Source organism: Choristoneura fumiferana, chromosome 26 (genome assembly GCF_025370935.1).
Source record: "Choristoneura fumiferana chromosome 26, NRCan_CFum_1, whole genome shotgun sequence".
Lineage (NCBI taxonomy): Eukaryota > Metazoa > Arthropoda > Insecta > Lepidoptera > Tortricidae > Choristoneura > Choristoneura fumiferana.
The window spans coordinates 3,610,927-3,624,325 of record NC_133497.1 but is presented as its reverse complement, the minus strand read 5'-3'; the positions used below and the strand labels follow the sequence as shown (position 1 = coordinate 3,624,325).

The following is a 13,399-nucleotide window of genomic DNA, read 5'->3' as shown; positions in this document are numbered from 1 at the left end:
ACCAAGGGAAGGCCGCTGTAGGAAACGGCGTATCTGACTATGCCAGACAGTCTGCCAATTGAATGGTATGGCGGGAGATTTCGCAGTGTGTAGGACCTTGTGCACGGTCCGCCCGGATTGCTAGCACCATCTTGCTCGCTAATCCTGCCGTGAAGCAGCAGTGCTTGCACTGTTGTGTTTCGGCGTGGAGAGTAAGACCACGTGAAATTACTGGCACTTGAGGTATCCCATCTTAGGCCTCTAGGTTGGCAACGTATCTGCAATCCCCCTGGTGTTGCTATGGGCAGTGGTGATCTCTTACCATCAGAGCCACTTGCTCGTTTGCCATCCAGTCGAATAAAAAAAAAAGATCGTACGGAGAGCTGTGTCCGCCTCTACCACCGACGTGGGCGCCTGTGGGGTGTGACCACGACCGCTCTGCCAAGAGCAACATGACCACAGATATAGATTACACGAGTCAGTCAGTCACTAGTCATGATTAGTCAGTTAGCAGTCAGTCTTTGTATGGGGCCAACCTCGACGTTTGGTCGGGGTTCGGACACGCGAAGTAGATGCATTTGCGTAATCTAGTGTAATCTATATCTGTGAACACGGCAAAGAAGAAGAAGAAACTGTTATTAAGGCTTGAATGTGTTGTAGGTAGGCAGAGTAGATTATTGAATGTGACTAAGAGCGTCAACTCACTCAAGCGTCAACCTTTTTTGCGGCTGCGCTATGATAACTAAGTTTATATACCTATGTTAGTACTTATTTAACTTGTAATTTTTGTTTTCCTTTAATTGTCATGGCATGTTTGTGAATGAAGTTTTTTTTAATTTATTTTGTTATAAGTATATATGTTTGTCGAGCTCAATTACTGCTCAATATCTATACCATTATAACCTAACTAACCAAAAGTTGGAAAACCCCCGACTTTGTCAGTTCAAAGCGCAAAAATGGCTAAACCGATTTTGATGAAACCTGATTTCAAATGAAAAAAGCCGCATTCTAATCGGTCCACCGTTTAGAGCTACAGTGCTACAGAGAGACACACATAGCGTTCAAACTTATAACACCCCCTTTTTGCGTCTGGAGTTAAAAAGAAAGTGTCAAAAAAAAACAGCATTATCTCAGCCTATACACCCTAATGCAGGGCACAGGTCTCTTCTCAGAATGAGAGGGCTTAGGCCTTGCTTCCACGCGGGCTTCATACGGATCGGGAACTTCACGCACAACAATGAATTTCTTCACAACTGTGTGCAGACTCCACAAGCGAATCAATAACCTCGTTTTTATGAAGTTGGTTTAAAAAAACCTTGACATTACTTTGAAAGCTTGTTATAAAATCCCATAGCAAACAAATTGAGCCATTACGATCACTAAACTGATGCTCTACATACTGATCTATCGATTTCAGATAAATTCCTATCGACAACTCACGGCTGTCAGCTGACATTTTGTAATCTGACAACGTAATGGTCCCAACTGCGCTGAAGTTTTAATGAAATATCAACTCAGTGGTACCTCTCTAGAGACTGAAATCACAAAAAATGAAAATGTCACTTAATATCTTTGCAAACTAACATCTAACTATACTTGACATCATGAGGGGATCGTGACTACGTGGACAAAGATCTTTGAAGTTTGTTTAGCTGTTAATTTTGAAAGGACATCATAGAATTGTAATGATAAGCTACGATTTTATTGGATTTTAGAGCGACGGATAACTTTTGATTATTAAACTTTCATACCTTGGAGCTAATAACTTCGCCGCAGATTATCGTACTTAGACAGATTACACAGATTAATACTAACACAGATTATCACTTTTATTGTATTTGTGTGTCTTCCATATATATATAGTGAATAAATGTATTTTTTCGTTCTTTCTATAATTATAATATTCATCATTATCATCCCAGCCTTTTTTCGAGTTTTAGTAGTTTTACGTTAGATCGGTAATTTCAGTAAGTAGCCCTAATTTATTGAATCCGTTACTCTACGGAGGTCCATATCAATGAAATAAAAGAATTTCTTTGCACACCCCGCGACTCGCGACCCGCAGGTTTGCGGTCGCGGGTGAGCAAAGAAATTATTTTAGTTCATTCAGTAGCCCCCTCATCAATGGGGTGGTTTAGCGGTGTTGTGCCATTGCGAAGGTCTAGAATTCAAATCCAGATCGCAGCGATTTACTTTTGTCCACGTTTCTTCTCCAAAAACATGATTTAACAAAACAAAACTTCCGGTAGCTCAGCTACTTTTAACTAAACGAGATAAATTAGACCCATTCAACATTACCACGAAATTATAACGTTTTAGACAAGCAGCAATTACGATGACTAACTAATGTAACTAAAACATCACGAAGGGAACGGAAATCCTTGAGATACCGGAAATAAATCTCCGATGTTTGTGGGATTTATTTATTCATTTTATTAACCTTCGATGCAGAAAGAGGGGTGTTATAAGTTTGACCGCTATGTGTCTTTCTGTGGCACCATAGCTCTTAAACGGGTAGACCGATTTGAATGCGATTTTTTTTTGAAAGCAGGTTTTCTAGCGATGGTTCTTAGACATGTTTCATCAAAATTAGTTCAGCCGTTTTTGAGATATTGAACTTTGAAGTGCCAAAGTTGAGGGTTTTCCAACTCTTTGGTGGTTAGGTTATGGACGCATGATAATTGGGTAACTTCTTCTATTCATTCCGTCAGTAAGTATCATAAAATATTGGCCACGTACTCGTATTTTGTTTGTTTTGTCAATCAACAATCAAAACCAAGCCAAAAAAAGTTGGAAAACCGGCACTTTGTCACTTCAAAGCTCAATATCACTAAAACGCCGGGACCAATTTTGATGAAACATGTCTGCTTTCAATAAAAATACCGCATTCAAATCGGTCCACCTGCTTAAGAGGTACGGTACCACAGACAGGCAGACAGACAGATAGAAACACATAGCGGTCAAACTAATAACACCGATCTTTTTGCGTCAGGGGTTAAACACAAAGACATGTCTGTGTGTCTGTCTGTGACACCGTAGCTCTTAAAACGGACGGACGGACGGATTGGACAGACAGACAGACAGACAGACAGACAGACAGACAGACAGACAGACATGGCGAAACTATAAGGGTTCCGTTTTTGCCATTTTGGCTTCGGAACTCTAAAAAGCCTGCAGGTACTGTTCAATTGCAATTCTGTATATAACCATTTACTCTTTGTTGTCGTCGATATACATACATGTACGATATGCATGTGTGTGTGTGTGTGTTGTGTGTGTGTGTGTGTGTGTGTGTGTGTTTTTCACTGTAAAGTCATCATCATCATCATGTCAGCCGAAAGACGTCCACTGCTGGACATAGGCCTCCCCAAGGCTCTCCCTCAGACCGGTCTTGTGCTTTCCGCATCCGCCGCGATCCCGCGATCTTAACCAAGTCGTCGCTCCATCTTGTTGGAGGCCTACGCGACAGCTCGTCTCCCGGTCCGCGGACGCCATTCGAGAACCTTCTGGCCCCATCGGCATTCCGTCTGCGAGCAATGTGCCCGCCCACTGCCACTTGAAGAATTGCGAAACTGTAAAAGTGGTATTAATTAAGACTAAAGTCTTCAAAGTAACCTAAATTTATCTAATAAATATTTAATATTCATACATCTTTATTGGTTCAGTATTTTACGAATAGATCGGTTTGACATACATAATTACATCATATTCTGGAAAACAGTAAGCATGACTGTCTAATCGAATTTATATCTTGTCTCAGAAACATTAAAGTTTAATTTTAAACGTTACTCAATTTGCAAACACTTGCAGTGCAGTAAAGTGGTCATATACCTAGTACTACGAGTAGCCTCGTAGGTACCTTCGATTTTAAGTTGAAGGTATTAAAGATCAGAATTTAGTGTTCGTTTGATGCTGTAGCGTCTGCATTCCTTAGTTGTTTTAATTATGCATGTTAATTAACTAATTAAGATTAAAAGTAAAGTGTAACATCTTTTATAAGTTACTCTGATTTAAACGACTTCAAAAAGGAAGTTGCTTATTAATGGTAAAATGTAATGATCAAAGGGTTTTGATAGACGGACAGACAGACGAAAGAACTTACGGAATCCTAAATAAAAAATAATAAAATAATACACTGACGGAAAGTAATAAATACCAGAAAAACTAAATAATAAAATTAATAATAGGTAGTAATTGCTCTAATTTTACTTTAAATTTAAATTAATTGAATTTTCAATTTTGCTATTTAATTTCTTCGCAATCGAAGCAGAGTGCTTCTCGTTCATAAAACTCATTTTATCATCGGATAGGAACATCTCGGGTCGGGGATGTGCTTTATGCAATTTTTTGTACAATTTATTATAGTTTTTATTCAAAAAAATATGCAATTTGCGTTACATAGGTACCATCAGCCAAATAATATATAGTCTACCACCCCAAAGTTGATACCTAATTGTTTTCATGTCATAAAACAATAAAGCCAATAGACGTGTCTGTCAAATTGAAAGTTCAACTTTAGCGACATATTCATGTGGGAACCAGTTCGTGAAATGAAACGGAGCAGTAGTTTGTAGTTGCCTTTATTGGCCAGCGAATTTGAAAAAAATGATACAAATCGTATAAAATTACGTTAGAAAAGAGAACACGATAAACACACACGTCTGTTCACGGTCTTCGTACGTCGTCAACTGCCATGACATCTCATTTGTTCTTCACTTAAACTCAGTATTCATTCTTCGTTCAAATTCAAACGTACATCATCTCATCACGCTTCAATACACGCATACCACACTCCACATTCATTTGATAGGAACTTGTTTAAAATTGATAGACCACTTATTTGGCTAATGGTAGGTAGGTACTACCATTGCGGCGTTCGATTGATCACAACTCAATCACATTGCGGCCTAATAGGAAACGAGTAGGTATAATACAAATTGCACTCTTTTCTGCAGGTCTAAACTGGGTTTAAAAAACAGACTGAAAAAACAAATTTTAAATATTCCTTAGTGTTCTGGCTGCAGCTTAATCAAAATAAGGCCACTTGATGATTTGCAAGTCGTTTTCCCACGCCTATTTTTTATTAGTTTAAAATAAATCGTAAGTACTTAATCAAAACGTCTATTAAAACAAGCTTTTAAAAAGATCGAACGGTTTAATTTTGTTCTCCTGCCATAATTACCCACCGATTGACTACGTATTTAAGTATACTTTAATTATCTCATTTAAAAATAAACACGGAAGGTTGCCACTGTAAGACTTTTTTAATCTTAATTACAGATCATCTTAATCTACATTATAAGTATATAAGTTGTTGACCTATGCCATTCGTAAAATAAAGGATTTAATATTTTTTATAATTATGCAAGTATAATAATTACTTTGTTGTTAAAAAACTGTTATCGTAAGTGTGTTTTTATGTACAAGTTTGTGTAAAAAGCAAATTGCTGAATATGATACAAAGAAACCAATTAGCCAGATATAATTTACCGTAGAATTAGTTTTATTAGAAAATGAGTTTAGTAATAAAAAAATATGGGGGACACCTATGTCCAACATTCGACGTCCTACGGCAAATCACTATGATGACAATGTATATATTGTTCTTAGTGCAAAAAAAAACAGAATAGGTTCTGTTGTTTCAAATATATCTCACCTTCGTGCTAACTTACAAATTGTAATACAAGTAAAATTTGCTTATCTATTTTATAAACTAAATAATTATGTGCACTCACTCAGCAATTTGTAAATAAGTAAATATATTTTGATTTATATACGCATCTGATATACTTTTAATAAATTGCAGTATTTTATTTAAATTATTTTCGTTTTTATTACAATTAAATTATAAAGAGTGTATCAACACGATGATTTTTCACGATTTAGAATACAGGACATAATAACCTATCATTTCATTATTCACTAAGAAACTTTGATAGGGTTAAAATATTTAAAAAATTTGGCCCAGTCACCAAAGAAAATTACCTATAACTGCATACATTTGAGGGCCAGATTTTTCCGCCCAATATAGTTTACTTATCTCAAAATAAAATGATCAGCTAATATAATTTATTCATCCATAAATCAACACTAACAAGTGCAATAAACGAAAATTACCACACTATGCACCCACAACCGAATAGTCGTATATATTATCAAGGTGTGTATCATCTGTCGAACTTTTAATCCAAAGCGATACGCCCCAAGGCATGATTTGTGTAATCAATGGTTTTTTAAATGAATGACAGATGTACGATACGAAATCAGACAAAATTCTAAAAGGCTAAATAGATGCCTATCGTAAGCCATCGGAAAAAAAATCGTCACAAAATTTAAATTGTTTAACTTTTCTGTAGGAAATTGTGTGAAACAGAAAGTATAAGTAGAAGGAAAAAAAAATAGCGAAAATGTTGGTTTCACAATTAAGAAATATGTAACAAGGTAATTAATATAGTGAGTTCTTGTATTGACGTGATTTCTTGGTTTGTCAATTTACATTTCTTAGACCGTTCCATGGAGAAATTCTGTAACTTTGGGAAATTTTACTCAGTATAACCCCATTCAAAGTGACATTTGTAGGTAATATTAAAGGAGCTCTACATAGTAAAAAAACACATTCGCATTAGTGTCGCCAGAGACTACATGAGCAAAACTTTTTAACAAAAAAATTAAACCGCCGAAAAAACTAAAAAGCAAAAAATAATAAAGTTAAACACTTAGGTATATGTAAGTATACCTGGGTACCTACCAGTTTGAAGTCGGTGCCTCAGCACGAGTTAGGAAAAGTGGACCTATAGTCGTCTACGTGATAGGCTTCTATCACTCCTCCTTACATATACCTAAGACCTAAGTATTTAACTTTACTATTTTTGCTTTTCAGTTTTTTCGGCGGTTTAATTTTTTTGGTAAAAAGTTTTTATTTTATACTTTTTTCCCACCCTTGGGGTATTTTTTTCCAAATTTATATAATACCTACTTCAAGGTATACCCTATCCAATAAAAAAAGAATTATGAAAATCGGACTACTCTGTAAACAGTTATGCCTGGTCATAGGTACAGTACAATCAGTGACTGAACTTAATCATTCTGTGTTTTCCTACCCTTAGGGTAGGAATATTTTTTCCAAATTTAAATAGGACCACCCTCGGGGTATACGATTTCCAATAAAAAAAGAATTATCAAAATCAGTCTACTCTGTGAAAAGTTATGCGTGGTCATACATAAAAAAAATATTGAGAACCTCCTCCGTTTTTTGTTTCATCGGTTAAAAAGCTTTCATCTAAATATCTATAGTAGGTACTTTGAATAGTACTGCATTTAAGGACTTCTACTGAGACTCGTACTGCCACAAACCCATTCGGGTAAAGCGAATACGAAACATGAGTCTCGTTGTTCAAGAGTCTGAACATGGCTTAAGCTCTATATTGTCTATTTTCCTTACTCTGTGAATCATTCATTCGTTCTCGCTCTTTCTTACTTTTTCTCTCAACCATCAAGCACACGACGCTCTGTAAAAAATTGTGAATTAATTAATAAAACCCAGTTTTCAAGATAAAAAACTTTTAATTTATGTTCCCATGAACATAATGGTGCCGAAACAAAAGCAATAATAATAGTTCCCGTAAAAACTTCGCTCAATTTCGCCAAAGTGCAGTGCAGTGCAGTGACCGCGTGTGCCGGCAAACTCTCATCGGGCTACGCGAACGGAATATCGGAAACGCGCATGAAATTAATCAGTCGTCAAAACAATACGATTCATCATATTTCATCCATCAATACATAGACTTTCTCAAGTGCAGTTCCAAGAATTCAAAACCGAACGGCCGCCATATTTTTTCTCAAATTCCGAGAATTCCGCCAACTCGTCGGCTATCTTCATTCACGTTCAGTCACGACAGAGAAGGCTGTTCGTAAGAGTACGAGTGCGAAGGAGAGCGGAATAACCGCTCGGTTTTGTTCGTTCGCTCCACTTTCAAGTCTGCTATTGACGTCCGTCACATTGACAACTGACATTGGCATATCTGTCACCGGTTTAACCACAAAACTTCGATCATAATAAACAATCAAGCGGATTATTGTTTTCAAGATGGTAAACGAAGAAACTAAATCGGCAACCATCTCCCCAGACGAGAGAAGGTTAAAAGCCCAGATAGCCCAGTGCAAAGGCTCATTAACAAAAGCGGAAAACTTTTTACGGAACCAACAAGAAGGATCTTTAGACAAAGAAGCCATCAACACGCGCCTACAGCAGCTGGCTGGTGTCTTAGTGAGCCACAAAGAACTGTCATTGCAACTCCACCTGCTTAACGAAGAAAGCGCCGACACAGACTTCAACAATGACGACTTTGAGGACAGATGCCTGGCAATTACGGCGAACTTACGCAAGCTGCTCCATACTCAAGAGCCGGTGGCGTGTGGCGGGTCTTCAGCAATAAAATTACCGGATATGGACATACCAGTCTTCGATGGCAAGGATTTCACCAAATACAATACCTTTATAGAATTGTTTAGTGCAATTATCGATAGTAACACCAGGTTAGCTCCTATCCAAAAATTATTTTACCTAAGAAAATTTCTAAAAGGCGAACCACTGTCCTTAATTGAAGGACTACCTATTACCGGGGATTCATACCCCAAATCCCTTGAACTGCTTGGCAATCGGTATGACAATAAATTCCTAGTAATAACAAACCACGTTCAGGCATTGCTCGACTTTCCCACAATTTCAAAGGGTGCATCTAGCAATTTACGAGAACTAGTGTCAAACTCTCGTCAACACTTAGCTGCACTGGAAACATTAGGACAATCCCCCAAACACTGGGACATGTTACTTTTGCCCATTTTGCTTAGGAAGGTCGACCAATACACTTGCCGTGCATACCACAGTGAGCGTGTCACAAAGGAGCTGCCCACACTAGAGGACTTCTTCACCTTCTTGGAGAGAAGAGCCTGTAGCTTCGAAGTGAGCCAGCAGAGTGAAGGTAAGAGCCATTCAAATTTTAATAAAATTAAGGTCACAATTTTGCAAGCAAAACTGCGGCACCAGGGCCGTCTTGTAAATTTTGCAATGCCTCGACTCACAAATTATTCAAATGTGACAAATTCCAAGCCTTGCCCATTGGGGAAAGGGCTGAATTTGTGTCAACAAATAGCTTGTGCAAATTATGTTTAAATCCACACAAAAATAAGTGTCAATTTCACTTCAAATGTGAACAATGCAAAAGCAAAATGCATAATTCTGTATTACATGGTATAGACGAACCAAAGGTTTCCATGCACAGCAATAGCTTCACAAGCACTGTACTACTGCCCACCATCAAGGCCAAAATTCTTAGTCAGGATGGCAAGTCATACACAATAGCCAAGGGGCTCGTAGACAGCGGCAGTCAGGTATCATTTGTGACAACAGCACTTGCCAATTCCTTAAAATTGAAACCTTTCAATAATATTTTGAACATCACAGCCTTGGGCAAGCAAACAAAATCTACTTCCAAGTCTGTCAATGTCAATTTCATGTCACTTCAAACTGACTTCAAATGTCAAGTGACCTGCTCAATAGTTGACCACATAACAACAAACTTACCTCAGCACAAGGTGAACATGCAAAATGTAACCATACCAGAGTTCACGAAGCTCGCAGATGATGAATTTGACACTCCGGGCGAAATTGCATTTTTGCTTTCAGCTGACATATTTTTTAAAATATTGTTGCCCAACAAAACCAAACTTCAAAATAGTGATTTATATGTGATGGATACTGAGTTTGGTTCAATATTGTCGGGTGAGATACAAGGTAATGAGCCACAGTTTAACAGCCATCCTGTAACCTTGCATGCAATTATTTCTAACAATGATGATAGTGTTGATCACCTCCTTCAAAAGTTTTGGGAGACTGAAATGGTCCCTGGAACGAAAGTGGAGGTTACAGCAAAGCAGGTTTCCTGCGAAGCCGAATTCAGAGCATCGGTACAGTTGGTCAATGGCAAATTTCAAGTCCCCCTGCCCCTCCAATGCCCCCCTGATCAAGCTAATCTAGGTAGCACATATTTTGTCGCCTCTAAGTCCTTACAAGGCTTACAAAAACGGTTTGCAAAAGACAAAGGGTTGAAGCAGGGCTATTTTGACTTCATTAACGAGTATGTTGCACTAGGTCATGCCAAAATACTCAACTTAAACAAAGAAAATATTCATAGCTGCTACTTCATGCTTCATCATCCTGTCATAAGGAATGACAAGAAAACTACTCGTTTGAGAGTTGTCTTCAATGGCAATACAAGAGCTAGCTCAAATCATAACAGTCTAAATGACATGCTGCTTAATGGACCTAATAATCAAAATGATTTATTTAATATTTTAGTGCTGTTCAGGACCCATAAGTATGTTCTATTGGCTGACATTAAACATATGTATAGGGCTATCAATATAGACCCCGCCTTTAGGAAATTGCAAAACATACTGTGGACCGATGAGGATGGAACTAATAAGATTTTACAATTACAGACGGTCACCTATGGGCTCAAGAACTCCAGCTACCTCGCAACACAATGTCTGCAGGAGCTTGCTGAAAGATATGCTGCAGCGATGCCCAATGCTGCCAGGGTGATCCGAACAAGTATGTATGTCGATGACAGCTTGTTTGGAGCTAACACCATTGAAGACGCATTGCAGGTAAGGGACGAGTTCATTAGCTTATTGAATATAGCCAGTTTTCAACTACATAAATGGGCAGCCAATCATCCCGCCTTGTTAGCAGACATACCAGCTGACAAACAACACTTTAATGAACGGGAATTGGCTCAGCAAAATCTATCCATGAAGGCACTAGGTGTTTCATATGACATTAGCAATGACCAATTTAAGATCACTCGTCCTACCAGTGAGCCCACCAAGTGGAACAAACGCAGTGTGCTTAGCTTTATCAGTTCCTTCTTTGACCCACTCGGCCTAGCAGCACCCGTCATACTGAAGGCTAAGCAGTTCATGCAGAGGCTGTGGTTGGACAACCTGGAATGGGATAGTCCATTACCTCAAGAATTTTTAAAGGATTGGTTGAAATTTTATCAATGTCTAAACAGCATGCCTGTAATATGCGTAAATCGAGATCTTGATATCCACAACGCAAACAATGTTGAAATTTTCGGTTTCTGTGACGCTTCTGCCGGTGCCATTGGCGCCGTTATATATGTAAAGGTAATCAAAAGCGGTACGGCAAAATTCACTCTATTGTGTGCCAAATCTAGAGTTGCCCCAATAAAAACTCGCCTTACCATACCAAAGCTGGAGTTAAACGCAGCAGTATTGCTCGCACAACTATATTCCAAAGTGGCCTCCATATTTGGCGCCATTAAAGTGGATAAAAATTACCTATTCTCAGATTCCCAAGTCACTCTCTGCTGGTTAACGTCAGCCAGAACAAACTTGCCAGCATTTGTTAAAAACAGAGTCAACACGATCAACGAACTCACAAATGATTGTCAATGGTGTCATATTTCTGGCCCACAAAACCCAGCTGACTGTCTGTCACGTGGCTGTGATCCACAGCAACTCCTTTCTAATAACCTATGGTTCAATGGTCCAGATCACCTTAGACACGCAGATTACAGCCCACTTATCATGCCTACATGTGCCCATGTCACATGCATGTTAAATGCAGGTGCAGACAAGCAGTCAGATGAGTGTTGTGCAAGTGAGGAAATCTTTAACAAATTCTCATCATTTGGCCAACTCATGAGAGTTGTAGCTTGGGTAAAACGATTCATCTACAATTGTAAAAATAATGTAAAACGGTCTGGATATCTAACTGCCGATGAGTTAATAAATTCATCCAATTCAGTAATTTCACAAATTCAATTAAAATATTTTGCTGAAGATATTAGCCGTATTAAGGAGAATAAGGACTTAAAATCTAATTTAAAAACTTTAAGCCCCTTTATGGACGATAACTGCTTACTAAGAGTTGGTGGTCGTTTACAAAACGCGCCAATACCGTACTCCCAAAAACACCCAATTATATTGCCAAGTAAGTGCCATGTCACTCAATTAATTATAAGAAATGAACATATTGCTCTACTTCACTCTGGCTTGGCCTTAACTGTTAGCAACCTAGGGTTGAAATATTGGATTATCGGTGTCTCTCGTGAAGTGAAAAGAGTCCTAAGCAAATGTGTTAAATGTTACAGATTCAAGGCCCAAGGTGCCAGCCAGCTCATGGGATCCCTGCCTTCTGATCGAGTCACCGAGAGCCATCCCTTCTCCAAGGTTGGAGTGGACTACTGTGGTCCATTCCAGGTCAAGCAGTCGAGCCTGCGGAGGTCCATTGTCACCAAAGGGTACACGTTAGTCTTTGTTTGTTTTGCCACAAAGGCCATCAATTTAGAGCTTGTGTCCGACATGACCACTCAGACTTTCCTGGCCGCCTTAAAAAGGTTCATTGCCAGGCGAGGTGTGCCACAAGTAATACATTGTGACAATGGCCAATCCTTTAAGGGAGCAAATAACACGCTTCACGAATTGTATTTACTTAACAAAAAAGATTGTCATCAAAATTCTGTAGCCAAGGTTGCTGCTGATAAGGGCATTGTTTTTAAATTCATACCCAGCTATAGCCCCACATTCGGGGGCCTGTGGGAATCGGCCGTAAAAAGCTTCAAATACCATTTTAAAAGGGTCGTTGGAGCCAATATTTTCACGTACGAAGAGTTAAATACAATTTTGATAGAAATTGAAGGTGTCCTCAATTCGAGGCCACTGACCCCATTGTCGAGGGACCCCACAGATCTGTCAACCCTAACACCGGGGCATTTTTTAATTGGCAGGCCAATCACTTGTATACCTGAGGCAGACCTCGCCGAAATTCCTTCTAATAGACTCAAATTCTGGCGGCGCTGTACGCAAATTAAACAGCATTTTTGGCATGCGTGGCACAAGCAATACCTTTCTCACCTAAATAGTCGGCCAAAATGGCACAAAACGTTACAAGACATTGAAGAAGGTAGCCTTGTATTGCTCAAAGGTGACAATGTGCCTCCCCTGCAATGGCCTATGGCTCGAGTCATTAAGGTATTTCGAGGACAAGATCAGAAGGTGAGGGTCGCTGAGTTGAAGACCGCCACGGGTATAACCCGCCGGTCCATAAATAAACTATGTGTATTACCAATAGACTAAGTCGCGCTGTACCTTATTGGATAATATCTTATATACCTACATAAGTAATTAAAATTATTAATAAATTTGTGCAATTCAAGGTATTCTAATGTTACCACTAATGTAAGACGCTTAAATAATGATCTCATCAATGTACCTAAATACCAAATAGTTTACTTAAATAATACTCACTTAACATTTTTATTTCATGTCTTAGGTCTTACCTATGTAGCGACATATACCTAACATATAATATAACTTTATTCTAAATTAGTTT

At 38.5% G+C, this 13,399-nt stretch overlaps 2 protein-coding genes across 2 annotated transcripts in view; one reads left to right on the top strand and one right to left on the bottom strand.

Annotated features, from left to right (window-relative positions):
- Positions 1-7,463: 7,463 nt before the first annotated feature.
- LOC141442864 (uncharacterized) lies at positions 7,464-13,327 on the top strand. Its single transcript, XM_074108012.1, has 2 exons — positions 7,464-8,960; positions 10,480-13,327. Exons 1-2 carry the CDS (start codon positions 8,066-8,068, stop codon positions 10,542-10,544), a joined length of 960 nt encoding a protein of 319 aa, XP_073964113.1. The 5' UTR covers positions 7,464-8,065; the 3' UTR covers positions 10,545-13,327.
- LOC141443099 (uncharacterized) overlaps positions 12,133-13,399 on the bottom strand; it is a 6,717-nt gene continuing 5,450 nt past the window's right edge. Inside the window, exons 5-6 of the mRNA XM_074108311.1 lie at positions 12,732-12,811; positions 12,133-12,282 (exon numbers count right to left, since the gene is read on the bottom strand). Of these exons, the coding sequence (XP_073964412.1) occupies positions 12,133-12,282; positions 12,732-12,811 (230 nt within the window). The remainder of the gene's footprint in view (positions 12,283-12,731; positions 12,812-13,399) is intronic.